Genomic DNA, 24,882 nt, shown 5'->3' with positions numbered 1-24,882 from the left:
ACTTTTCTTGCTTTTCTCGCTTTTCTCGAGATTGCATTATTATGTTAGTCACCGGCCGGTAGCTTTCAGTATTATGTCAACAACGTTCTTGGCTCTTCTACCAACAATTTAGTGTCTTTGGGCCAATTGGCGGCACTGATATCCACACTCGCCATCGTCTTCGCTGAAGGCACTGCGTATTCGCGTGACACAGTTGAACCCATAACACGTCCGCGCGGCACGCAAGCTCGGGGGCGCCAGTGTAGAATTGCACAACATACTGACAACTGGGCCCAAGGATATGTCAGATTCGAAGCAAATGGAACAATCAGGTTCGTGTTAGCCTTTTCAACTGCACTTCATTCGAGCCTCGACCCTCGAACTTGAAGTGAGGCAGTGGCCCCTGTGCCTTGTTTGCTCAGCCACCTTATTGCAGAATCAAGGAAGCGAACTCTTTCAGAACTGGGTGGCGAGTCTGATAACAGTGGCTCTATGACGAGTTCTCGAAAAGTAGCCAAGAGTGAGCCACAGTCGCTGTGTGTAAAATTCCATCTGATGTGCTATTCCAGCACATCCATTCTTCACCAAACCTAGCGCCAGCAGCTCCACGGTGTCCTCATTCCAATGGCTGAAACCTGCTCTAGGCCCGAAGCGCACGTGTCTGCACGGAATCAATCTGATACCACAAAGCACGTCGAAAGTAGCTGCATTCGATCTTGATGGAACAGTGATCAAGTCAAACCACAAAAATCGAAGCAAGGAAGCTGCGTTGCACTGGGAATGGTGGAGAGCTAGTGTGCCAGTGAAGTTGGAGGAATTACACCGAGAAGGGTATGTCCAAAGTATGCAAAGCCAGGTCACGACTCAATCATAGCAGATACTCAATCATATTGATATCCAATCAAGCATTAAAGCAACAGCATCTGGAGGACTGGAAGAAGAAGATTCCCCTTATCTCGGCTGCTGTAAGCCCTGCTGTCTCCTTCCCTCATTCGTTCCTTCATAGGCGAGAATAGCTTCCCAGCGTACCTTTCCGAATACTCGCTGCGTCTGCCAAAGATGGCTTCCGCAAGCCTATGCCAAGGATGTGGGATGAGCTCGAACATATTTTTGCAAAAGACGGTGTTCAGATAGGTGAGTAGCATAGGAACAGTAGGATGCATTGCAAGTATCTTATACGCATCACTTTCAGATAATAACGCTTCATTCTTTGTTGGAGATGCTGCGGGTCGTACTAACGACTTTGCATCAACTGACAGGAAATGGGCGATTAATATTGGTATTCCGTTCTATACCCCAGAAGTGAGAATCAATCGCTCGAAAATGTTTGTCATGTTGAAACCTTGTAGGAATATTTTCTCCAACTGCCCTCAGCGCCATATACCCTTCCCGGATTCCACATTTCTAGTCTCCCTAAATGTTCGCTGGTTTCTTGGATATTTTTGAAAAAAATGAAGTTGACTCGTGAAGCAGTACCATTACTTGAACCCCCTACGGCACAAATCATTCCTGATGCCGCAGGGACTGAGCTAGTCGTATTTTCGGGCTTTCCATGTCTCGGAAAATCGACCTTCTTTCGAAGGCATTTTGCGCCTGTTGGGTACACCCACATCAACCAAGATACATTAGGCAGTCGTTCCAAATGTATGAAAGCAGCTGAAGTAGCACTCACAGCCGGTACAAGCTGCGTAGTTGGTGAGTACATGTAGTTCTTGTATGAACTGACCAAACACATGACGGTCCGGCAGACAATACCAATAGAGATAATGCAACTAGAAAGCATTATTTGGATCTTGCGAAGAAACTTCAGATTCCTGTGCGGTAAGTATGTTTGCCTACTTACGCCTACAGGAACATAACGCTTTGCATCAGATGTATTGAGTTCGTTGGTTCAATGGATCTGGCATGGCACAATAACCTCTACCGCGCATATGTTCATCCTTTAATAGAGGTAAATGTATGATATCTCACGATCTCTTGCCCAAATCTAACCTCAGCGACGATTAGTCGAGACGCGACATCATACCATACGTTGCTTTCATAGGCTACAAGAACCACTACGAGGAACCCCAACTGACGGAGGGCTTTTCAGAAATAATAAAGGTCAATTGGGTGTTCCAAGGTTCCGAAGAAGAACGAAAGAGGTGGAGTATGTGGCTTCAGATTGACGGGAAATGAAAGTCCAGTACAATAATTATTCGTAATATTGAGCTTGAGAATCTTCTAGTTACAGAAGGGTGCAGTATCATGCTCGTTATGCGCTGATTCCGTATTATTGCCTCGAAGTAACAAGTTGCGAAATGCATAATCATTCTACTCCTCTTGTTGTACAAGTCCACTAAGATTCTTCGTTGCGCTTCACGGTGGTAGCGTTATTATACATGAAGATAACACCTGAACGTAAACAACTTACTGGACAAGCGTACCCAAGATGTCAAGTGCATCGATTCTGGTATTATCGTGGTCAGATTCGATGAGGATCTGTTCGGTATGCCGTAAGGGTAAGGTCGAGAACCTCTCATGAGATGGATGGTCAGGGCTCAGGACTCACATGAAGCGAGTTCACATGGTTGAACTTTGTGGGATGAAGTGTAATCAACTTTGTTGCCGTTGTATCTTTTGAGACTTGATCCGCCTTCAACTCGATGACCTGGGTATCCTCCGAGTCCTCGAAATTGGTAAAGTCGATGGCGGAGCAGTTGATACGAAGCCTGAGTTTCTCCGGTCCTCGATCCTGCGCCTGAATGACCAGTGATCGTACACGAACTGCCTGGTTGAACTGCGACGACCTGCGTCAACGCCGCCTACATAGATCAGTGTGATACGAATAGTACAGACCTCGATATTCAATAACAACTCTGCATCTGCATCGCTGTCAAGGTATGCAGGCGATGTGTTTCGTGCTTTCGAAGAAAGTATGGACTGCAACGTGTGTTCGTCTTGCTCATTCAAGCATTGTGCTTTGGCAATGTGCTCCAGAAGGGAAACCTACAAATCTAGCGAATTAGCGACGAACTGGGGCGTAAATAGTTATTCTCAACATCTTGCATGCCAGCTTTTGAAGATGCCATAGCGATAGTGATGAAAATAAATGATGAGAGCGTTGATAGTGACAAGTACTGTTTCTGAACGTTGGAAGGCTAGTGTGGCACATGCCATGGATTCCCTCATACTTAGTAACATGACCAGGCTGTAAAACATCGACAACAGATACAAGTTCAATATCCAGAGTACTAGTGTTCAAGTGATCAGCTGATAGAAGCCGTTGATAATAATTAAGAAAGGGCAGCCATGAGGACAAAGGAGAAACTCGACAGCGAAATTGATAGCAATCATTCCAGGGTTACTAGCAAATAACACATTCGTCTTTGGCTTGCTGTCGCGTCGGACGTCCAACGTTGGAGCGCTTATTACCCATACGCTTCATCTCCGTCAGTCGGTTCATAGCTCGCTTGTTCCCTTGCGCTATACAGAACTTTGAGCTAAAAACAATGCGCAGATAATAGGACACTTGTACACACCTGCTGCTCTCATATACCACCTCTTGGCGAACTCGATATCCTGCTTGATTCCGATCCCCACCTCGGCATAATACCCCACAGCATACTCTGCTTTGCTCAAGCCCTTGTTGGCAGCTTTACGCGCCCACAGATACGCTTCAGAATCGCTCTGCTTTAATACGCCCTCACTCCCTGTCAGATACCATCCACTGAGAGCCAGCTCAGCCTCGGAATCCCCTTTCTCTGCCGCCTTGGTGTACCACGCTATTGATCGCCTAGGATCAACAGGGCATGTCAGCGTGCCGTACTCGTAGCATTGTCCGAGCTTGTACTGAGATTGTGTATAACCTAGGCGTGCTGCTTGTTCATATAGTGACTTGGCATACGCGGGATCGTGAATAACCAATTGTGAGTTGGGCATTTCGTGAAGCATGGCGAGTTCGTGAAGTGCATGTGGATTTTCCTCGTCGGCTTGCTCTGCAGCCCGTTTCAACCAGTTGATAGCTTCTCTTGGGTTCTTCTGCTCTCCCAAAGACCCAAGTAGAAGAATCATGCCCAACTTGTACATCGCGGCAGTGTCACCCAGTGATGCTGCTTTCCGATAGAACGCAGAAGCCCGCTGCGGGTCCCGTCGCGTGCCTGCTCCAATCTCATTACAGACAGCGACGCGGTATGAAGCTGCTGCATGATTCTGTTTCGCGGCTTGTAGGTACAGGTGATACGCGCGCTCATGGTCCACTTGGAGACCCAGAGAACCTGTCCCAAAACAATTGGCTAGGAAGAACTGTGCCTCATCATAAGCTTCTTTCTGCTCTGCTAATCGACGGATGGTCTTGAGAGATTCTTGGAGGAGTAAGTCACGATACTTCTTTACAGCTCTCTGCTCCTTGACGTCCGCTCTTATCTTCTTAGCAGCATCTATGAGATATTTTGCATATAAGAAGTGAGCCTCAGGGTCCGGATCAGCCTTAATACGCTGTCGGTACTGGTCAATGTATTCCTTTGTGAATGGAGGAGCTGTAAGATCAACTGCCTTCGTTTTCTTGGTGCGTGGATCAACTGATGTGGAAGCAGAACGTTGTAACGATGAGGGCCGAAGCTCAAACTCGGGATCATCTAGTCCTTGGGGTACTGACGGGTTGAGTGGGCCGCCGTAGGGCAACATCCCCGCACTGCCGCCATAGGGTCCTGAACCGGGGGGAGCAAGATAGGGTGTAGATTGGCTTACAGGAAGGGATGCTTGGCTTCCGCACACAGGACCAGCAGGATAAACCGGAATGTGGTGCTGTGGTGGTGGTGGGCCCATACCGAGGACGTCAGATGCGGCAGCATATAGATAGTCATATTCGTTCTGACGAGAGGGGCCAGGGTGTGTAGGACCTGGGCCAGGAGGGTAGTAGGCGGGAGGCAAACCTGCCTGCGCAGCCTGTCGCCCAACTTGAAACTGCCTTGGTGGATAGGGTGGGGGTTGAGAATAGGGTGCAACGGAACTTTCTGAGGAAGGGTATGGACTTTGCCCTTGGTTGTCGTAATTATGCATGTCCACAAGATCTGTATCCACGGAGAGGCCATTATGGTGATCACTGGAGTAAAGCGAGGCTTCATCGACCGTATGCGAACGTTCGGCTGGATGTCGAAGTCGCAGAGGGCGGGTAACATTCACGTTAGGCGCTGATGGTAGCGTGCTCGCATATCGTGGCGGGTACGGACCGCGCTGACCAGGGGAGAGGGATTGCATTGACATGGAAGTTCCTGCACGAGGAACAGGGTCAGAGCTGTATGACATTGCGCTTGTCCCTCGGGGTACAGGGTCGTTTAAGTGCATTGCATTCATGCTGTCTACAAGAGCTGAGGGATTAAAATTGGGCAGTGGTGGCACGTCGTCATATTCCGGTCTTTGACTGTGGGAGGGCAGGGAAGGTACGGAGAGATTAGTGTGACGTGTAAAAGCTTGAGACGACAAAACGATGAGCAACAATAAGGGACAGAGCGCTTGAACATTACTAACCAGGGTTTGGAAGATGGTTGTTTGCACCATAGTGATTAGCAGCAGGGTCTTGTAGTGCGTGCTGTGCCGGCGCCCAGTTTTGTTGACTGTTCAGAGGTATCCCATTGCGATCCCAATGTGCACTATCGACGGATAGGTACTCTTGCGAGTCGTGTTCGGGTTGGTCATAGGCCAACGATGAGTCGGGGTCGGACATGATTAGCAGAGCAGAACAAGAAGACAACAAATAACAGAAAAACCTGTCGAAACAAACGTCTCAGTAACTAACGAGCACTAAGCGCAATTGAAAGAAAACCTTGAAGACTATGAAGCACGACGATGGCAGAAACTACGCCGACCAGCAAAGGCAGGCGGCTAATGCCAGGATTGCCAGCAAAAGTCAAGACTACAAGTTACCGTTACCGAGGTCGCCCGAGTTGATTTCCCAGGGCAAATGAATCAAATTAAGTCCTTTTATCGTCCAGACCACACGTTTTACTAAGGACTCCTAATAGATCAGATATCGATAGAGCTGCAGGGAGGACAATGAACCTCTAGCTAAGCAGTCACTTCCATCGCTTGAGTCGTCTCCAGCGGCGAAGTGACATGAACTTCAATCCCCTCTTCCTCTTCCTTCGTCTCTTCTTCGCATACTAGGGGTGCATCTTCTATAGGCTTCATCTCGACATCTTGGGGATCACCTTCTGGCTTCGAAGACACAGCTTTCCAAACCCACTTCTCCATCACCCGTTCTATCCGCTGTCTTTCCACCCCATTTTCAGTCTTCCTAACTTTGATCATCACATCTCTCGTTGTCTCCACAGTCGCCTGTTCCTCATGTTCCTGACCTTCAAACTCTTTGTCCCACTCTGTCCATTCTCGTTCCCACATATCCGATGTCTTTGGGAGGTGAATATTCACGACCCGTTCGTCTGATTCCCGGGGAAGTTCATCGACCACATCCCATCCCCTGGGTTGGAAGTTTCTGAACTGCACACTCACAGCCGCACTAGTGGGCGACCGCTTCCGTTTATGGCCGTTCACCATGTTCTTCTTGACTAGGCGCCCAAGGTCCTCATCATCGCTTGTCACTCCCGCTGCAAGCCGCACACGCCACCTCAGCTCACGAGCCATCGCTGGTGCGTCCTTCACGCGATCACTTGGGACGTTTTCCTTGGCTTCCCGTTTGGCTACCTCCATCCCGCGTTCCATGGCTTGTGACTCTGACACGAGAAAACGGGCAAGAGCTTCAAGAGATTCCAGAACACGAGGAGGAAACTCTTCTTTCGATTTCAGGTCTCGCAAATATTTGTCGCCTACATACCAGCAGAGCCTAAATAATCGAAGCTCAGAAAGCTTAACAGAAATGAAGAAAAATCTCACTTGACAAACAACGGAAACCTGAATTTTTTTGGCACATGCGTTGTTTTCTCAATATCAATCACTTTCAGCTCTGTACCACGGGGGCCAATGTCAGTCTCTGGTATGAAACAGAGTAGCAAGAAGTCAACTCACGCGTTGCAATGTTGTAAGAGTGTAGGAAATTTCCGCCGAAGACTAGAGAATCTACTGGGGTGTGCTAAAGGAACAGTCGATCTTTCATAATCTTGGAGACGATAGCAGCGGCGGCGCTCACCACAGCATGTATCCACCCTGTTGGTATTATCATCGTGTTGCCTGCGTGAAGAGTGACCTTCACTACCTCGTCCACCATGTCACCCAGCCAGACATTGCTTTGCATCTCAGTCCCGGACCATCGTTCGTACGCTTGTAAATTAGCTGGCGTGGGACGTATGAAGTAGAAAACCTGGGGTAAAGGCCCAACCTGTCAGGAGGACGGAGCATATACTTCAGAGACCGACCTTGCATCCACGAAGTATATGATAATACACTGATGAACCAGCGAAATCTACGTGCCAATCCTACGGGCGATTTTTGGAGCACTGTCACTCACAAAAAATAATGATCACTCACTGTCCACGCGGAAGCAACGCCCATGAGACAATACAGCTGCACCTTGGGATATGCATGTCCCTTCCCTTTACGTGTACTTGGCCAGAACTTTTCAACCCAGTCCAATTCTCTCACAAGTCTTGGGGGTAACACCTGGTCTGCAAGTTTCGTCCCCGAAATCTCCAACGATATCACGTTACGGATCTTGTCTCGTTTGGAAGGTTCTGTATTGTAGTATTCAGCCCAACGCCCTAACGTCCATCCAGGCGAATTTGACTGTGAGGCAACATCTAAGCCACATATCAGTCACACATACACGCTGCAACCATTACACTCACCAATGACCTCCACAGGTGTTTCGTGGCCAACTTCATCCGCGACGTCTTGAACCGAGAATTCCGGTGGAGGCATCTTCATTCTTAGTCCCTCCGGATTCTCCACTACAATTGGTTCATGCATCGCGGTTTCGTCGTTCTCCAACCATTCTAGGCCCAAGTCCGCACCCTTCATTCTCCTGAAATTGTCGTCCTTGATCGGCTTGCTCTGGATGACTCGTAACCATCTACTCGGGTCGGATTCGACTCCTGCGTTGAGGTTCGCGTAGTCCAATTGTGTACGCTTGCGTGAGGACTTGCGTGCAGGAACCTTAAGCGTCATCACACGCAACGGCTTCTCCGTCATGCACGGCCCACAAAACCTGTTTCATGGCATCCAGTATTAGATAAACCATACACAGTTGATTCACGTCTAGCAAGCACCATTTGTTAATCAACTCGAGGTCACTACCGTTCTCTACGCATGCCCAGTGGAACCAAATCTTGCAGGCGTCACAGCGTATCCAGCTACTCTTTTCTCCCTGCACGCCTTCTCTGCATGATGGGCATACATCTTCATCTGTCTTGGTTGGTGTAGATTCTGCCTGCATGGGCTCTGGTTCGTCCTCCATCGGTGTCAACGACGAACGTGACGAGCTTGGCGAGCGCTCTGGTGACTTTTGAGTTGCAGAACGTGTAATGCGACGTCGACTCCGAGCCATCCGTTGCTTATAATGTCAATAAGTGTTTGACAAAAAACTGAGTGGACGTCGATCGCGAGCCCCAACCTGAACATTGCAGGAGAAGTGATTATCTAATATTTCCTGCTTAGGCTTGCTACCAAAAATAACATTTAGACAGCTAATTAGCTAATTTAGGAGTCAGGCCTTTAGCTTTGAGCTCGAACGTTCGAACCCAAGGTGAGGCAGTTCGTTAGACTGTTGATATCATACAAGAGACTGTCGGGTTCCTTGCCCTTTGATGTTCAGCTACCGCCTTGATCGCGTATGCTGCTTTCACATTCATGCTCAAATACGCGTTTTCCCAACTGATATACTTAGTACAATTCCATCGTAATTCTATTGACCGGCGGCGGCAGTAAGGTACAAACCACTCTGTAAACAAGCCATTTTTCGTCCCTCGTCGAGTTACTTCTCGCTAAGCTCAGCCACACCAGGCAGGATCTTAATATTAATCAGCTAAATTGGTTCAGGGTGACGAGACTTTGTGATTCTCACCTTGCCTTCCAATAGCTCCAGGCTAGCACCGCCGCCTGTGCTGACGTGATTTATCTTGTCCTCAGCGTTATAGAGTGCTGCAACTGTTGCAGTATCACCACCACCGATGATGACGGTCGCGCCCCTCTGCGCAGCCTCGACGTTTGCATCGAGGAGAGCTTTCGAGCCCTCTGCAAATGCAGGAAACTCAAATACACCAGGAGGACTATGGACATTGAGATAAAATATTGCTCCGTGAATCATTATGCGTACCCATTCCATAAGATAGTCTTGGCCTCGAGTACTGTCTGGCGATACAGCTCGCGGCTCTTCGGGCCGGCATCAAGGCCCATCCACCCACTAGGAATGCCATCAGCAGCAGTCGCAGTCCCGGTCTACAAGAACAGTCAACGCAAACAGCAGACCTGAGGCGAAATACACACATTTGCATTTTTATCGAACTTGTCAGCAGTAATATAGTCGACGGGGAAGACCAGTTTTACGTTGTTCTTCTTTGCCTTTTCGACAAGGGCTCTAACCTTTTCAGAACCGGCTTGGTCGAAAAGGGAGTCTCCAATCTTGGATAATGCCGTGAGTGATCACGAATTATCAAAATTTATCCATATAACTCACGGACACCTCGTCCAATGTCTTTGCGAACGTGAATGCCATGCCACCGCAAATAATAAGAGAGTTAACCTATTAAAGCAAGTGCAGAAAACCTAAGCGATGAACGACCGATTTGCGGCCGAGTAAAAATCACACCACTTACCTTATCCAACATATTCTCAATCAGCTGAATCTTGTCGGACACCTTGGCACCTCCAAGGATAGCGAGGAAAGGTCGGTCAGGATTCTCAAGAGCTTTTGCGAAGTACTCGAGCTCCTTCTTGACAAGGAAGCCTGCGGCTCGCTGTGGCAATTTAACACCGACCATACTCGAGTGAGCACGGTGAGCTGTGCCAAAGGCATCGTTGACGTAGACATCGCCTAGTATTGTAAGGCCCTCCCTGAACTCTGCAACCTTGGCAGGGCCAGCCTTAGTTTTCGTACCATCTTTATTCTTGACAGAACCCTCCTCCTCAATATGGAAGCGGAGATTTTCGAGAAGGATGACAGAGCCAGGTTCAGCAGCATTCACGGCCTTCTCGACCTCAGGGCCCATGCAGTCGGAAAGGAAGATTACGGGCTTTCCAAGATGCTTCTCGAGCTCGCCAGCGACTGGTTCCAGGGAATACTTCTCAACAACCTTGCCATCTGGGCGGCCGAGATGGGACATGAGGACAACAGTCTTCGCGCCTAGACGGGTGGGACGATTTGTTTCGTGACAGTACTTCACATGCATATATAGCACTGACCGTTGTCGAGAGCATACTTAATAGTGGGCAACGCTGCCACAATGCGCTACAGCCCTTTTAGCAAGGGCATATGTGTGTGTAACGCGGGGAATGCTCACAGCGGGGTTAGTGATTTTGCCATCCTGCATGGGAACATTGAAATCAACGCGGATGAGGACACGCTTGCCCTTGAGGTCGAGATCTGTGATAGAGAGCTTGTTCGAGAGAGACATGGTCGTCGTTAACTTTAGGATCAGTGGGGTGATGATGCGATGATCGTTAGTGATTTAAATGTTTATGGTATGATTTATCTTATCAGGACAGATAAGGCGCTGATTTCACACGTCATCGCTGGACTGTCCATGGACTTCTCCAGGTCAAATTCTCTCCGCGGCAGTACTATGAATTAGATTTCCCTTGGTCGCGTCTGCTGTCGACCACAATGGCTGAGTCCTCCACAAACTCCCTTGGCCTTGATTTCAACAATGTTTCCATCAAAGAGACAGCAGAAGATCCTCAAACCCACGCAGACGAGTCACAGGCGCTAGAAAATCAGTCAGCAGATGTAGAGTCGAGGGACGTGAAGGAGAAGAAGAAGCCTTATGTGAACCCTGAGCGCGTCAAGACGGGCGGAGCGCAGAGGGTATGCAATGCCAGGATAGTATGATATGTTCCACTAACCAGTTCATAGGAGAAACTCAGTGAAGAGGCGCTTGCTGAACGGATGCAGCGTATCAAGGAGCAGAACGAGAAGATTAAACAACGCAGAATTGTAAGTGGCACGCATATTCGCAACTTCAATTAACCAACACGGTATGATTAGGACGTACAAGCGGATGAAGACGCGTTCAAGAAGACTCAGGAAGCCGACCGTGTGCGCCAAGCCCATCAGCGCAAAGTGCAGGAGGGCGTTGACCGCACCCGCGAGCAGAATGCTCGGAGAAAATTGGACAAGATTCAGAACCGTGAATGGGACTCTGGGAAGTCCCAGGGTGATTGGAAAAAGACGAGGAACCCTGCTCCAGCTGATGGATCTGTAGCAGTTCCAAGTTCCTCACCGTCTGAACATAGGGGAGGGAGAGGTCGAGGAAGTGGCAGAGGAGGACCATCGAGAGGTCGCGGGCGCGGGCGCGGAGGACCATCTGTAGTTGGATTTGCCAGCCCGGCAAATGGCACTCAAGTTGCCGATACCTCTTCGTCCACCAACGAGGTTACCCCCGTCGCGCCTGAGGAACCTGAGGCAGTTGGAATTGCTTCATGATCCAGGGCTATATTTTGTTTTGTATGGATACCATTTGATTTGGCTTATGGCTCAGATGACGATGACCTGTGCGGCTCGTACTTTTTGAAACCAGGGGCGTTGTTGACTTATTGTAACCCATGACCTATCCTCACCTGCATTTTTCCTTAGCTGCCTTGTTAGCATTTACCATATGATGCTGTGTATAACATTTCCCTGACAATATCTCTTTGGAGTTGATTTATGTCGTGTCGTCATGTGAGCGGTCGATGGTGGTGTGGTGGTCATGGCGTTTCCCCTTCCTCGTCCGTCAGCTTGGAACAAGGATGCTACTGGTAAGCACCCGTATACAATACCGCAGGTTGCTCAGCATGATGAAGTAGTATACAGGTCAATTCTTCAACTCGCAAAACAAACAGTGCGATACTTATTCTACGTTAACCACTCTCGACTTGGAAAATAAGAAGTGTTTCTGCGACCACCTCATTTAGCCTTTTGTTCATTCGAGAAAGATGCTCGTCCCGATCACGCCACGGTTGACCAACTTAAATACTCGGCGAACACTAGAATTCCACGAGACAGCGCGGGACCACTCCCCAGCATTAGCGTTGTGTGTATCCCTGTTCGCACTTCTTGTCCTTTATCTATACATTCCTTTCCCCCATCCGCAAGAACATCTAAGGAGCCCTGTTTAGATTCTTGAGTTATATTGTCATGTCATCTTGGTTGGTTCATGTTACATTTGTATAGAGATCTTACACTACCCGTTTGCAAGGACCTCAAGGTTCGACCAAGTCAAGCAACCCAAGCGTGAGAGAAAATCATCACAGTGATTTCATAAGAGCAGTACGGTCTACAACCGGGTAAAGGAGTTTAGCAAATATTATACGGTTTCTCAGCGAGTAAGGTTCAGACGAAACTTCGCGAACGGGAGACATAAGGTAGCATGGAAGATAACTGCAGAATGATAACAGCGAATCGTGACAATGTAATTCAGAACGCCGTACATGGGTTCAATAACCCCCTCCATCATCAGCAGCTCTGTGCGATGCCATCTGTCGTCTCTGAGCATCTTCCAACTTCGGGCAATTCGATATCCCGTGGCCAAGGCCTGATGCCGTAATCAACAAGCAATTCTTCCTAATTAAATGTCATGCATACCTCCACATACGGGACAACCTTTGAGCGAGCCACCCTGTGCTGCTCGGGGATCATCGATGGTCCGCAGGAAGGGCGGAACCCTGTCACATGTCAGTAAGACACATTGCAACAAGACGGGAAACATACTTCTGTCCAGCTTCCATCAACAGATATTTCAGATCTAGAAGTGTCTGCTCTGGTGTTGTCATATTCACAAACGTCGTAGCTATGCCGGTCTTTCCGCTACGTCCCGTACGGCCAATTTGATGTACGTAGTCCTCGATCTCTTTGGGCATGCTGAAGATGATGACGTGTTGGATATCGTTGAAGTCGAGGCCCTTGGAGGCAACGCCCGAAGCCACCATAACATCTTTAGCGCCGGACTTAAACGATTTAATGGCGTATTGTCGTTCCTCCTGGGCTAAAGACAGAAGTAAGGACCTCCATGTATTTAGTAATGGGAAATTTTGATTACTCTTTGAACCGTGAATTGCCACAGCCTCGACACCTTTCAGCAGGAGATATTCTTGTATATCTGGTATAAGATGAGAACTTCGATGTTTGAAGAAGAAGATAATAGCCTACCATCAACTTCATTTTTGTTCTCACTGAAGATGATAACCGGAGGAGCAGTTTTCTGAAGACACTCCAGCAAGTAAACCATCTTCGCCTCCTGCTTAACATACTCCACCACCTGAAGAACGTCTAAATTCGCGGCGCCAGCACGGCCAACATTCACAAGAACAGGTTTGATCAAAGACTGCTGCGCAAAGTCTTGAATTTTTCGGGGCATTGTCGCAGAGAAAAGTAAGGTTTGTCGTTGCCGCTGTCAAGTACCATGAATAAATCACAGCCAATTAACAATCACCAATGCATACCTTGAAAAAGCTCATAATGTTGCGTACGTCGTCCTCGAAGCCCAAATCAATCATCCGATCAGCCTCATCCATGCACAAAAACTTGCTGTTGTTAAATGTAAATTTTCGCTTCTCCAGCATATCAATCAGACGGCCAGGAGTCGCCACCACAATGTGCAAACCCTTGTTGAGCACGTGACTCTGTTCGCCCATTGATATACCGCCAATACAGAGGAGGGTATTGAGCTGTGGATACTTTCCATCCCTCGCAAGCGCGCTTGTCCAGGCAAGCACATTTTCATATGTCTGTGTAGCCAGCTCGCGTGAGGGACAGAGAACAACACCTACTGGGCCTTCTCCACGAACAAACGAGAGCTTCGTCTCTTCTTCCAATGCGAGCATGATCAAGGGAAGGCAAAAGGCGAGGGTTTTGCCCGAACCAGTGAAAGCAATGCCAATCATATCTCGGCCGGCAAATCTATGAGTTCGGTCAGAGTAATTGAATGGAATAGTGTAGGAGGTCATACGCAGTGGGTATCCCTTGTAATTGGATAGGTGTTGGCGTAGTGATTTTCTTGGACTTTAGAAATTGCAGCATCGATTCTGGTATCTTCATGTCCTACAAAACAGTCAATCCAGGGCTGAATGAGACGCCCATTATATGGATACCGAAAAGTGCTCGATAGGAGGAGGTATGTCTTCTCCATCCACAATGATGTGGTATTTCTCTCGCAGTCGTCGATGTTGCTCATCTGTGCGCTCTCGAATATATTTCGGCGGCCGCCACCTGTAGCATAAGTCATAACACAGTCAACCTCCCCTTTATAGCGTGAAGCTCACGATGTTGTAAGAGAGTCTGTGTACGATATACCTTTCGCAAGCTCCAGATCAGATGCGAGTTTCCTGCGACTTGCTATGGCAGCAAGTATCTCTGCATCTGCCTCTTCTTCTTTTTCTACATCAGTCTTCTTTGCATCTATGATGATATTAATATATATCCAGCTCGCAACTCAGTGAGACACACTCTCTGCAGCTTTGCGCTCGTGCACTTCCTGTGCTTCCATGAGCAATGGCCTCTCCTTCCGTGTCTTCTCGCGTTGGCGTTCCTCTTCCCTCTCTGCATCTTCGCGCTCTAATAGTTCTTCTAGCTGCTTCTTTGCCTTCGTCCTGTCAGAAACAGTGCTTAATGAAGAAAGCTTCGCCAGCTTGGCTTCTCGTCGTTGGGCGACAGGAACGTAGGGCACATAGTCATCGTCGTCATCAAATTTGTACATCGGTGACGGAGAGCGTGAGATGCGACGTCGTTTGGGTGCCGATTCCATGTCAGCCGCGATAATCAGTTGGTGAGTTAAGTACTAGTTAGTATTGAGTTAGTAGTTAATGAGGTGTTTTAGAAACACGTGACTTGGATTTGAGGTTCAACGGTTGCCGTTGCTCCCAGCAGGCAGAAACTTCAAATTAATCATAGTGACTGACTAATTCACACATCGCATGAAACATACACATTATGTGTAGAGTAATTAGGTATCTATCTATTTTTCATATGAAATACATCAGAATTATGTTCTTTTTCAAATTCTTCTATCAATTGCTGTCCCTGGCTCCCTGGCTCACTCGCAATGCGCTGTGTCGACAAGTGATCGACCTAGAAGTGACTACTCGACTATATATTGGCCCCAAAGTATTCCCTCTTCGTTATCGATGCTGGTACTACATCGGGTGGCGAAACGGTGGACCCTGGTTTGGGGCGGTGGGTGTCAACGGCTCCGATAGGGAGAGTGTACCTATGGTTTGTAAGCTCAGAGAAAGCACAGTGGAAAAGTGAAGGGGAAATTGAAGGAAAAGCTCACCGTTCCTCGTCACAACCATAAGCCTTCGGAGTGAGCTTGATGACAGTATGTAACGGTACATTGATGTAAGGCAGGTCAGCTTGTGGGAGATCGTGAAAGTACGCGTAGAGGCAACGGAGGATTGCCTGCCGATGGTCAGCATAGATTCGAGGGCGTAACAGAATTAGGACATGGATCTGAATAAAGAAAGACTATCATAGAGCGCTGGAATCTACACGTACTTGATGTCCAAAGATCAATATATTTTCCTGCCGCTCTAGTTCTATGATGACAGGCTCGAGACGCACGACAACATCTCGGTAGGACTCGCCGCCTCGGTAACGATAGTTGAATTTGTCCTCGTCACGGTTGGCGAAATCTTCGGGGTAGGCTTGCTGAAGTGCGAGAAGAACATTGTACCAAGAATGTCAGGTAAGAACCATTGACAAGAAGCTGCATGCACCTCAATCTCCTCATAGGTCATACCGTCGCAGACGCCAGCGTCGAGTTCATCGAGAGATTTCCAAGTAAGCTTGGGATAGGGAAGTTCTGCAGCGGTTTGGATCGTGCGTTGAAGGGTCGAAGTCCAGACCTGTACATCTGAGATGAGGTTCTGTACCATGAATAGAAGTAGATGGGTACAATGAGTGGTGCATCCCCGATGTTGTTTCGTACAAGCTCAGGGAGCGCGTGAGCGTATGCAAGGCCGCGTTCTGAAAGTAGTGAGTCCCCACCAATCCGGCCTTTGACATTAAACTGGCTCTCGCCGTGCTACAACAAGACTTGAGTCCAAGTTTCGAAATTTTCAAAAAAGACGCACTCTGGAAAGAAATATGTTGCGCGGCTTCACATGCAAATTCATTAAATAGAAGGCAATGCGGCTTTGCAAGTAACCATTGATTCTGCTGAGCGTGACTTCATTGCCAACATCTGTAATCCGCAGATAGCTGAGGTGGGGCTCAGTGATGGTCTCGTAGACAGCCTCATACTCCTTGATGCGGCGGAGGAAGTCGCGTTCAGCCTCTTCACGGGGAAGATCCTTATAGTCCGGGTCGCCGGAGGAGACCTTGAGGGCAACGTTGGCAGCAATGACGGCAGGATCATTGCATATGGACTCGAGGAATATGACGGACATGCCCTTTTCTTTGGCAACGCGGGCGGAGATTTTGGCACTGAGTGAGATGGGATTAGCTCTCACTGCTAGATGACATGGTGGGCGTACCGTCTCATACGGGTACTGTTGGTTGCATCTGAGGGGTGTGAATGGCATGACTGGAGTGGAGAGGGAAAATGTACCGTGTATGGCGACATTGCCGCCCCTTTTCAGCCAGCGAATGAGCATCTCGAGGCTGTCTTCTGCGAGTTGCTCGCGAAGCTTGGTGGCTTCTACGTTGTTGTGACTGAAGTAGCTGGAAGTGTGATCTTCGAGGATGCCACTCCTACAAGAGGTGAAGTATATAGAAGATACGAACAAATACTACGTACTGTTGGGCTTTTCGGTGTGCGCGTGAGCGGCGAAGCTGACCAACATTAAAGACCTAAACGACAGTGAGTATCGGATTGGCCTGAAGGCTAGAGCAGCAGACCTGTACGTCATACTCTAGCCACTGGGGAGAGTAAGTAAAATCGGATGGCAGGGAGAAAGGCGGACCTTGAGATAACGCATTAGCTTGTTGCTGAGGTAGGATTTGCCACGGGCGGGCAATCCCACCATCGCAAGGACGATCTTTGCTTCGGAGTAGTCTGGTTTGGCAACTTGCATGACGGAATGATAAATGAGTGAAGAAAAAGAAGGGTAAGGTGAGACGAACCTTTGTTTCCGATGCCAACAACGGAGCGTGGGGGAGTCGGGGCCTGAGAGCCTTTCCGACTGGAGGCGGTGGACTCGTCAAACTGCTTTAGCCTGTGCAGGATGTCCGATCGTTAATTTATAATTTGAAGTTGGGAGCAAAATAACTGATAGAGAGAGATCTGAGGACTAACATTGGCCCACCAGCACGGAATATGGCAGGCGGCCGGCCGCGAACGACACTGTCTGGGACGGCGTCTGCATCGTCTGCCATGTCTTCGATGGCACCGAGGGCTGCAGTGAGCTCTGAGGAGAGAATAGGAAACTGGACTCTGTTGTGATCTTCGTTCGAATGGTTCATGATGATTGCTGGAAAGTAAGACCCTTTGCTTCGTGATTGATATCATCTCAAGCACGTGCTCTACGTCTACCGTCTACGTTGACCGACCATGCAAGCAAAGGGTTTCCATACAACGCTCTCAACTAATATTCCTCTTCATGCACGGCATGAATATGCAGCATGCAACTTGTTCGTCCTCCATGAACTTCCAGCTGATATTATCGTTGACTCGTTTGAGCTCAATGACCATGGATTCCGCTTCCAGTTTGTGGGGAATACAAATCTGGAGCTACCCACGTCCAGGATAGCGAATGAATCAGGTTGGCTGCTGGTCGCTATCAAGCAGGAGGCAGACTTGGTCGTGGTGGATGTGCCTCTCCATGTTAGGTACGGTGTGCCGCACGAGGGTCATAACCCTCGTCACATCATCCAGCTACTTCCTCCAATTTGTTTTTGGGCTTGTCCTTCCTCATGTGCGCTTCAAGCTCTCTCTTGTCGCTTGTATCTTAATTATTTTCTTTTCTTAAAGACAAATCACTCCACGGTACACTCCCATCCCAGTCTCCCGAATTTCGCTTGCTCAATTCATTTGTTCAATTCGAAATCCTTCAGCACACAACTTCATCGCCTCTCTCGTTCGACATTCCCGTTGGCAACATTTGTCACACCCTCTATATCGAGTTATGTACCGTGACTATGACCCTCCTTGCCTTCGCCTACATTGTCCAGCACTGTTGGACAATCTCTAAAACCCTCTATTCTGCGCACCTCAAGATGCAATAGCTCCTTTTAGCACAGAGTATAGAGAAAGGCAAGCAAAATATCAGTCCCATATCCATAACATCCAATGAAACGCGTGAACGTGACTCGTGACTGCTCCCCTACACGATCATACACCGTCGTTGCTTCACCATCTTTCCCCAGCGTCCTTTCATACTCTCTCGCAATGCAAGATTGAACACGTCTTGTACACCGCTTCCCGTCTTTGCCGAGCACTCAACATACTTAGCACCGATTTCCCGTGCCACCGTCCCACCTTGCTCAGGTGTCACTGGTACCTGACCCTGTGCGCTAAGCATCCGTCGTGTTTGTTCGTCCCGCCGCAGGTCAGTCTTGGTTCCAACGAGGATAAGAGGGGTTCCTTCGCAAAAGTGGGCAACTTCAGGGTACCACTGGGATTGTGGTCAACACAACTGGGCTTGACACGATATCAGCAATGTACCTTGTCTTGCACATTTCCTAGGGAGACGGGAAAATCGATGGAGAACACAATCAGGATGACATCAGATTCTGGATAGGATAATGGTCGTAGTCGGTCGTATTCTTCCTGCCCCGCGGTGTCCCAAAGTGCTAGTTCTACTAGTTTGCCGTCGAATTGGATTTGCGTGACGTAGTTTTCGAACACAGTGGGTATGTAAGACTGTAGTCATACGTGAATTCGAGTTCGGAAATGTGAATGAGTACATATGAATGAGTGACAGGCGTAACTCATGCGTACCTCGGGGAATCTATTCTCTGCATATACGATGAGGAGACAAGTCTTCCCGCATCCGCCTTGAGTGTAGTGGGTTGAGCGCGGGCACGGATACTGAAGAGACAAGGGCAAGGGTCCGCGCACCATCTCCAACCACTACGAGCTTCTTCTTCATGTCGGGTCTTCGAGAGTCCATTGGCAGCGGTTAGAATTATGGATTGGGGAAGCAATATATGAAGAGATGGGCGATGGGATAGACAGCGAGCTGAAACAAATAGAGTAAGTCTTCAGGAAGTCTGCAACTCGTTGCTTGTTCAAAGCGGACAATTCCAAACGCGTTGAATGCACTGGTCACGTGGTGACAACGTACATACTCAGCCAGTTGCAACTTGCAAGTGCCAAGGACTCTGAGCATGGCATCTGTTTTCTGGCCATGCGATGTTGCAAGAAGCGGATTCTACTACGGGTGGGATCATCCTGCATTGTGTGTAGCAGGGGTGCTAGAGGTCGAGGAGGTACGTCGGATGTCACAATATTTGCCATTAAATTGTCGTGATTTATGGACCACGTACAGGACTCACATGCAGACGCTCTACTTCAGCGTGTCGCTCGTTCCACGGAAGCACAAGTCCTGATTAAAATTTGTGGTACTCCACGCATTCTCGGACGTTGTATATTCAGTTCATTCGCGAGGTCATCATACCCCCAACCAGATGTCGAAATGTTCTGCGGTCCCTCACGGTCTGATACTACTCGCATGTCTGGTATGCAACTGACTTTGATGTTAGCACATGCTCTGCTGCGTACATATACTACCATCGTCGCGATGAAAATTCTTTGCGGTTTTATGCCTTGGGTTCGAATGGACCACGCCTTTCCGATCTTCAGGATGAGGTCTTGCGCTCGAGCTTGAAGCACGATTTTTTGCATACTGCGTCGTTGCGAAGCGTGTCGAATACAGGGCAGATCCTCGTCAATCAAGTATGTTTCCCAAAAGTTACCTGTGTCATTTTCTGGAGTTTGACTACCCTAGTGGAATTCTGCAAAATCCCTCGAGCAGTTCATAGAGCACGAGCAGCGTGCCCAGGCTACCGTCATCCAAGAGCCCAACGCTCGCTTTAAAGAGACCTCAAAGTTTACGGTTATCAATAAGAAATTCCAATGTACAATTGACGGAATCGAGAGTTCGACAAACCTTTTCTGGCGTGTCGCGTCCTTTGTCTTCGTCTATTCGAGAGAATTTAGCATCGTAGGTAGGCATTGTGTTATGTACCGGGATTTAACATCCAGCTTGCACCCAGTCCAACAGATTGAATCTAGGGTGAGGAAGTTACGTCGCTTGCTCCGTGGTGTGCAGCCTGTTCCCAATGGGGACGTGAGGCTCAAGTCTTCTCAGTACATCGAGTGCGGCTCCTTCTTCAATCCCTTTTGTGTGGTGCACTCAAAACTTTTCAAAGGTTTTACAACACCCTCTGGATCATTTTAAATGATCTCATCATTGGGATTGCGCTTCGTCAATTTTTACGGCAGGACCGTCAGGCTTTTCTGCACCTTTTCAAGCTCGCCTTTGAGGTCTGAATTATCGAGTATTGCACCATACTCTTCTGACGTAAATGCCCAGGACAAGGCTGTGCATAAAATACGACAAATCCTTCTGTGGCTTGACAGCTGGCCTGCAGGCCTTAAGCTCAACACCGAACTCAGTCGATTCTACTCACATAGCTTTATGGGACTGATTGCGCTTTGGAACAGTGCGTGTTGACATCCAGCCCTGCGCGATACTCTACACAAACCTCATTGATGTACAGGAGGCTTCCAATCCGTCATACCTCTCATTCCTATGTTATTGAGTGCGCTTGAGCTTGGAAGCGGGTTTGGGGCGACCATGGCGCTTGCCATGGTATGTGATCTTGTCTGCGTCTTTATGACGCATGTACAACTATGCTATTTAGTCTCGGTGACTGTGTATGGTCATTTGTTACGCTTGGCGGCATCACTTTGGAATCTTTTTCGAGGTGAGGCCTTCCGCGATTCTATAACGAGAGCCAGTAATGATACGATTCAAGGACGACGACACAACGTGCTAAGGAATCGGACGGATCCTTGGGACTACGATGTCGACCAGCTACTTTTGGGGACTATTCTCTTTACACTGGTTGCTTATCTCTTTCCCACCGTTCTGGTGTACTACATCTTATTCGCTACAGTGAGTCTCAGCATTGATATTGGTGGCATATGTTACCTGACTCAGGTACAACAAGATGCGTGTCTCGACTATTCTAGTGTATGCGAGTTTGGAGACAATGCTTGCGTTCATGAATTATTTTCCACTTTTTGCATTAATGCTGAGAGTCAAAGATCCACAGCGATCACCTAGTTAGTAACATGGGACCAGTCGATGTATGCGCTAAAAAATACCCTAGGTGACATTTATATGAGAGTGGAACCAACCAAGGGCGGAAATGGCGTAGATGTTTCTGTCGAGGTGTGCCATATTTTCTCGTGATTGCGATGCTTAGTAATTCTGTTTCACAGAGCCACCCATTGCCTCTTGCTGTCATTTTCAGCCAGTATGGTACGTCTCCCCAATGCGGTAGCAAAATTACATTATAACACGGAAGACAGTCGAACTATGGAAGCGATTGGCAAAGCATTATCACCCATTTCGTCTCGCGTGGCATGTCATGTCAGGGCGAGTTCTCGATACCATCCCAAGAACATATATCCATAGCACTACCTGATAAATCTGTCGAGGGTGTATTTTCACTATGGCAGTAGTGGGTTTTGTGTTTGTCCTGGTCCGGCTTTGCACCTATGTTTCTCCCATTACCTAGTTAGTAGAGTGTGACTCCTATAGTGTGCATTACCTAGTCACCACTACTTTGGATGGTGGCTAAATGGTTGGTGAAAAAGCACTGACACCCTATATTTCAGTGTTCATTAAGAAGCCTAGGTTTATTTCCAGTTTGTTTTGTGTAGTTTATTTCTATTGTGGCATGGCAATGAGTGACAAGCTGTGACTTGTGTGTGACATTTAGATGGGTGAGAAACAGCAATTTTGATTCAATTGTGAATGAAAGTGCTAAGTTTGTACAAGATACAATTAGGAGATATGCTTTGAGGAAGGTTTTTTGGGTGAAGGCACAAAGCACCTCCTGGCCTTGAAGGGACTTTGTCCTAAGGAAAAAGGTGAGCTGCAAGGGCAGGTGGGCCACCATTGCTGAATCTCAGCTAAGTCACTTTGAGGCTCCTGATGATGTAGGAGAGTGGCAAGGCACTGGCTTGTGCAGCATGTGATGGAAGAGGGAGTGGATGGTGGGGAAAAGAAAAGCTATGATGATGAAGTGCATAGGGTGAATGGTTGTCATGGCAGAAAGAAGAGAGGTGTGAACATTGCTTCCATTGTTTGCTCAAAGACATAACTCTATTTCCTCCGGTTGTATCAGGACCCTGGCTGCTCCCTATACTGTATGTCCACCAGTAGCACCTCACAAGTCCTCAAAATCACCCATCCTATGGTCCTAAATGTTGTGCCTCAGAAGCCCATAGCACATACCTCATGTCCGTCAGTAGCGCCCCAAGAGGCCATGGATCCCAGACTGGAGGTCATGCCAATTGTACACTGACCAATGACAAAACTCAAATAGGTGTCTGGTTTCCCTAAACAGGCACTGGTTGGCTATGAATTGACAGAGGGATTCACCATGTAGCTATGTTTACTGACATATGGTACACTTATGTGGAACATTTGGTAGCAATAGTTGTGGTAGTCAAACCAGAATCAAACCATTATTTGTATCATCCAATCCCTGCACCCTTGTGAAGTCTGTGCTATGACCTGGCAAAGCATCCTAGATGAGTGTCATATCCCACAATCCAGACTCACATTCCATAATATTCCCATGCCTTCCAAGCCTATGTCTGGACCCCATATCTGACTCATTGCCAGATCCCCTTCCACTGTGTGCTCCACACCTTAGTAGGATTGACTCCACTCTGGATTTACCCCTGAGCTCCAGACCTCCGGATCCTCACTGCTAGCCTGATCCATACCACCCTATCCTGTCCACCCTATGTGCACTCCATCCAGCAAGACATCTGAACTTCACCTTGTCTCAGATTCAGGACTATATCCACCTTGTCATATCCCAGTCCTGTATCCACCTCACCTTCTGGATCCTCAGATCTCTGGACCTCCAGATATCAGCCATAACTATCTCCAGATATATTCCTGCCCTCTGTCTGATATCCTGCACCTATCCCCATTTAGACATCTCTGCCTTTCTGGCTTTCAGTTACCTCTTGTTCCATCTTGCTGATTGATCCTTGTTGTTAAGAACCATGCTTAGGGGAGAGAGAGACTGACTCAGAGGGGCTTGGTCTCAGCTTGTATGCTGTGCCCCTTACCTGAGTATGTGCCCTCCATTTCAGAGGAAGTCTGATGATGGTCCAATGAAGTCTGGAGGACTTCCAGAGGCTGGCTACTCTGGTGGAGAGTGTGGGAGGACTTCCGGAGGAGCGCAGGAAATGTCCAGAGGAGTGTGGGAGAGTTCTGGAGGAATGCAGGAAGTGCTCAGGAGAGTTCCCACTGCAAGGTAATACTTCTACAGGAAACAGGATGGAAGGATAGGAGGTCCAGAGGACAGGATGTCTGAGGGTTAGGAGGATGGAACATCCAAAGGTATGGAGGGCAGAATGTCCAAAGGACAGGATGCCCAGAGGTATGAGGGACAGGACATCTGGAGGTACAGAAGACAGGACATCCAGAGGTCTGGAAGGAATAGGGGCTACATCAGACTTTGTCTGATGTAGAAGCAAACAGAGGTAGACTACCCTTAGGTAGAGTCGGAGAGACAGGAAGTGGATCAAAGTCTGGAGAGAGGGTAAGTGCCAGAAAGGCAAGACTCCAGCCTAGGGAAGCAATCCCTAGACTTGGGACAGAGACATAGGGGACAAATCCGAAGGTCTGGAATTCCAGCCTAGGGAATCCTTCCCTAGGCCTTACAGAAAAGGACAAGACTCAGACAGACTGAAGTCTGGAAGATGATTGGGCAGATCTAAGGTGATATTCAGACTGAGGACTCTACAGGAGTTGTACAGGGGTTTTATACTAGAGGATATCTGAGAGGATCAGTAAGCAACAGAGTAAGGCTATGTACGAGCATGTGGAAACACATTGGTAAGTAAGATGGAACATAAGTAAATGAACTCAGAGATGAAACTAGTACAAGGATCAATCAGCAAGACAGAAACAGAGATAACTGAGAACTGGAAAGGCAGAGATGCCTAAATGGGGATAGGTGCAGGATCTTGGATGGAGGGTGGGAATGGTCCAGAGATAGTACAGTTAATATCCGGAGGTCTGGAGATCTGGGGATCCAGAAGGCAGGGTGGAAACAGGACTGAGATATGTGAGGTGGTGGATGTAGTCTGGAATCTGAGAGGAGGTAAAGTCCAGATGTCTTGCTGGACAGAATGTGCATAGGGTGGACAGGATAGGGGAGTATGGATCAGGCTAGTAGTAAAGATCCGGAGGTCCGGAGCTCAGGGGTAATCCAGAGCAGAGTTGATCCTGCTGAGATATGGAGCACACAGCAGAAGGGGATCTGGGAATGAGTCAGATATGGTGTCTGGAAATAGGTCCGGAAAGCGTGGGAATATGATGGGATCTATGTCTGGCATACAGGATATGACACTTGTATGAGTCTTCATCTCCAAGTTCATTTAGTTATGTTCCATCTTACTTACTAATGTGTTTCCACATGCTTGTACATAGCCCTGCTCCTTTGCTTACTGATCCCCTCAGGTATTCTCCAGTATATAACCCCTGTCAATACTCCTGTAGTTTCCTCAGTTTGAATATCATCTTAGACTTTGCTCTACTTGCCCAATCCTCTCTTGGACTTTGGTCTACTTAAGTCTGTCC

At 48.2% G+C, this 24,882-nt stretch overlaps 11 protein-coding genes across 11 annotated transcripts; 4 read left to right on the top strand and 7 right to left on the bottom strand.

Annotated features, from left to right (window-relative positions):
• The first annotated feature begins 25 nt into the window (after positions 1 to 25).
• On the top strand, positions 26 to 2,527 carry BJ212DRAFT_939859 (polynucleotide kinase 3 phosphatase-domain-containing protein). Its single transcript, XM_041344397.1, has 11 exons — positions 26 to 311; positions 416 to 499; positions 549 to 810; positions 857 to 944; positions 996 to 1,113; positions 1,172 to 1,281; positions 1,329 to 1,398; positions 1,453 to 1,674; positions 1,728 to 1,800; positions 1,852 to 1,930; positions 1,987 to 2,527. Exons 1-11 carry the CDS (start codon positions 281 to 283, stop codon positions 2,155 to 2,157), a joined length of 1,308 nt encoding a protein of 435 aa, XP_041186833.1. The 5' UTR covers positions 26 to 280; the 3' UTR covers positions 2,158 to 2,527.
• BJ212DRAFT_940157 (DUF1000-domain-containing protein) lies at positions 2,028 to 3,219 on the bottom strand. Its single transcript, XM_041344398.1, has 5 exons — positions 2,996 to 3,219; positions 2,818 to 2,939; positions 2,531 to 2,758; positions 2,393 to 2,460; positions 2,028 to 2,335 (listed from the first exon to the last, which is right to left on the bottom strand). The coding sequence occupies exons 1-5, from the start codon at positions 3,048 to 3,050 to the stop codon at positions 2,293 to 2,295; spliced, it is 516 nt and encodes a 171-aa protein (XP_041186832.1). The 5' UTR covers positions 3,051 to 3,219; the 3' UTR covers positions 2,028 to 2,292.
• On the bottom strand, positions 3,115 to 5,880 carry BJ212DRAFT_1394318 (uncharacterized protein). The gene is made up of 4 exons (XM_041337145.1): positions 5,783 to 5,880; positions 5,488 to 5,726; positions 3,501 to 5,429; positions 3,115 to 3,444 (listed from the first exon to the last, which is right to left on the bottom strand). The coding sequence occupies exons 2-4, from the start codon at positions 5,681 to 5,683 to the stop codon at positions 3,326 to 3,328; spliced, it is 2,244 nt and encodes a 747-aa protein (XP_041186831.1). The 5' UTR covers positions 5,684 to 5,726; positions 5,783 to 5,880; the 3' UTR covers positions 3,115 to 3,325.
• On the bottom strand, positions 5,881 to 8,516 carry BJ212DRAFT_1394313 (Clavaminate synthase-like protein). Its single transcript, XM_041337144.1, has 8 exons — positions 8,178 to 8,516; positions 7,758 to 8,116; positions 7,441 to 7,709; positions 7,329 to 7,388; positions 7,103 to 7,273; positions 6,982 to 7,045; positions 6,850 to 6,919; positions 5,881 to 6,799 (listed from the first exon to the last, which is right to left on the bottom strand). Exons 1-8 carry the CDS (start codon positions 8,453 to 8,455, stop codon positions 6,025 to 6,027), a joined length of 2,046 nt encoding a protein of 681 aa, XP_041186830.1. The 5' UTR covers positions 8,456 to 8,516; the 3' UTR covers positions 5,881 to 6,024.
• A 194-nt stretch (positions 8,517 to 8,710) lies between these two features.
• Positions 8,711 to 10,559, bottom strand: BJ212DRAFT_1394310 (phosphoglycerate kinase). The gene is made up of 8 exons (XM_041337143.1): positions 10,407 to 10,559; positions 10,309 to 10,354; positions 9,723 to 10,249; positions 9,584 to 9,649; positions 9,394 to 9,528; positions 9,224 to 9,345; positions 8,972 to 9,176; positions 8,711 to 8,917 (listed from the first exon to the last, which is right to left on the bottom strand). The coding sequence occupies exons 1-8, from the start codon at positions 10,518 to 10,520 to the stop codon at positions 8,882 to 8,884; spliced, it is 1,251 nt and encodes a 416-aa protein (XP_041186829.1). The 5' UTR covers positions 10,521 to 10,559; the 3' UTR covers positions 8,711 to 8,881.
• A 170-nt stretch (positions 10,560 to 10,729) lies between these two features.
• BJ212DRAFT_1284609 (uncharacterized protein) lies at positions 10,730 to 11,548 on the top strand (the record flags this gene model as incomplete). Its single annotated transcript, XM_041331831.1, has 3 exons — positions 10,730 to 10,930; positions 10,979 to 11,059; positions 11,111 to 11,548. 3 exons carry the CDS (start codon positions 10,730 to 10,732, stop codon positions 11,546 to 11,548), a joined length of 720 nt encoding a protein of 239 aa, XP_041186828.1.
• Positions 11,549 to 12,338: 790 nt separating this feature from the next.
• On the bottom strand, positions 12,339 to 14,968 carry BJ212DRAFT_1394303 (P-loop containing nucleoside triphosphate hydrolase protein). Its single transcript, XM_041337142.1, has 11 exons — positions 14,919 to 14,968; positions 14,549 to 14,867; positions 14,365 to 14,500; positions 14,194 to 14,311; positions 14,052 to 14,143; positions 13,546 to 14,002; positions 13,253 to 13,493; positions 13,143 to 13,202; positions 12,815 to 13,088; positions 12,689 to 12,768; positions 12,339 to 12,638 (listed from the first exon to the last, which is right to left on the bottom strand). The coding sequence occupies exons 2-11, from the start codon at positions 14,844 to 14,846 to the stop codon at positions 12,541 to 12,543; spliced, it is 1,854 nt and encodes a 617-aa protein (XP_041186827.1). The 5' UTR covers positions 14,847 to 14,867; positions 14,919 to 14,968; the 3' UTR covers positions 12,339 to 12,540.
• On the bottom strand, positions 14,969 to 17,516 carry BJ212DRAFT_1394272 (bifunctional 6-phosphofructo-2-kinase fructose-2,6-bisphosphate 2-phosphatase). Its single transcript, XM_041337141.1, has 13 exons — positions 17,337 to 17,516; positions 17,165 to 17,256; positions 17,005 to 17,108; positions 16,940 to 16,960; positions 16,839 to 16,891; positions 16,650 to 16,792; positions 16,576 to 16,603; positions 16,174 to 16,525; positions 15,996 to 16,124; positions 15,817 to 15,945; positions 15,596 to 15,748; positions 15,375 to 15,499; positions 14,969 to 15,308 (listed from the first exon to the last, which is right to left on the bottom strand). Exons 1-13 carry the CDS (start codon positions 17,501 to 17,503, stop codon positions 15,188 to 15,190), a joined length of 1,617 nt encoding a protein of 538 aa, XP_041186826.1. The 5' UTR covers positions 17,504 to 17,516; the 3' UTR covers positions 14,969 to 15,187.
• Positions 17,517 to 17,591: 75 nt separating this feature from the next.
• On the top strand, positions 17,592 to 18,265 carry BJ212DRAFT_1486762 (PIG-X; the record flags this gene model as incomplete). Its single annotated transcript, XM_041341164.1, has 2 exons — positions 17,592 to 17,955; positions 18,012 to 18,265. The coding sequence occupies 2 exons, from the start codon at positions 17,592 to 17,594 to the stop codon at positions 18,263 to 18,265; spliced, it is 618 nt and encodes a 205-aa protein (XP_041186825.1).
• Positions 18,187 to 19,307, bottom strand: BJ212DRAFT_939535 (signal transducer). The gene is made up of 4 exons (XM_041344396.1): positions 19,101 to 19,307; positions 18,981 to 19,036; positions 18,705 to 18,902; positions 18,187 to 18,654 (listed from the first exon to the last, which is right to left on the bottom strand). Exons 1-4 carry the CDS (start codon positions 19,150 to 19,152, stop codon positions 18,364 to 18,366), a joined length of 597 nt encoding a protein of 198 aa, XP_041186824.1. The 5' UTR covers positions 19,153 to 19,307; the 3' UTR covers positions 18,187 to 18,363.
• Positions 19,308 to 19,318: 11 nt separating this feature from the next.
• BJ212DRAFT_1394264 (N-acetylglucosaminyl transferase component-domain-containing protein) lies at positions 19,319 to 21,976 on the top strand. The gene is made up of 13 exons (XM_041337140.1): positions 19,319 to 19,471; positions 19,531 to 19,697; positions 19,745 to 19,937; positions 19,990 to 20,209; positions 20,258 to 20,360; positions 20,414 to 20,528; positions 20,578 to 20,707; positions 20,765 to 20,971; positions 21,023 to 21,162; positions 21,218 to 21,332; positions 21,380 to 21,441; positions 21,492 to 21,531; positions 21,582 to 21,976. The coding sequence occupies exons 1-13, from the start codon at positions 19,370 to 19,372 to the stop codon at positions 21,695 to 21,697; spliced, it is 1,710 nt and encodes a 569-aa protein (XP_041186823.1). The 5' UTR covers positions 19,319 to 19,369; the 3' UTR covers positions 21,698 to 21,976.
• Positions 21,977 to 24,882: the final 2,906 nt, after the last annotated feature.

Source organism: Suillus subaureus, assembly GCF_016647635.1.
Source record: "Suillus subaureus strain MN1 chromosome Unknown BJ212scaffold_60, whole genome shotgun sequence".
NCBI lineage: Eukaryota > Fungi > Basidiomycota > Agaricomycetes > Boletales > Suillaceae > Suillus > Suillus subaureus.
The sequence above is the reverse complement of the archived record's forward strand: the minus strand, read 5'-3'. Positions and strand labels throughout refer to the sequence as shown.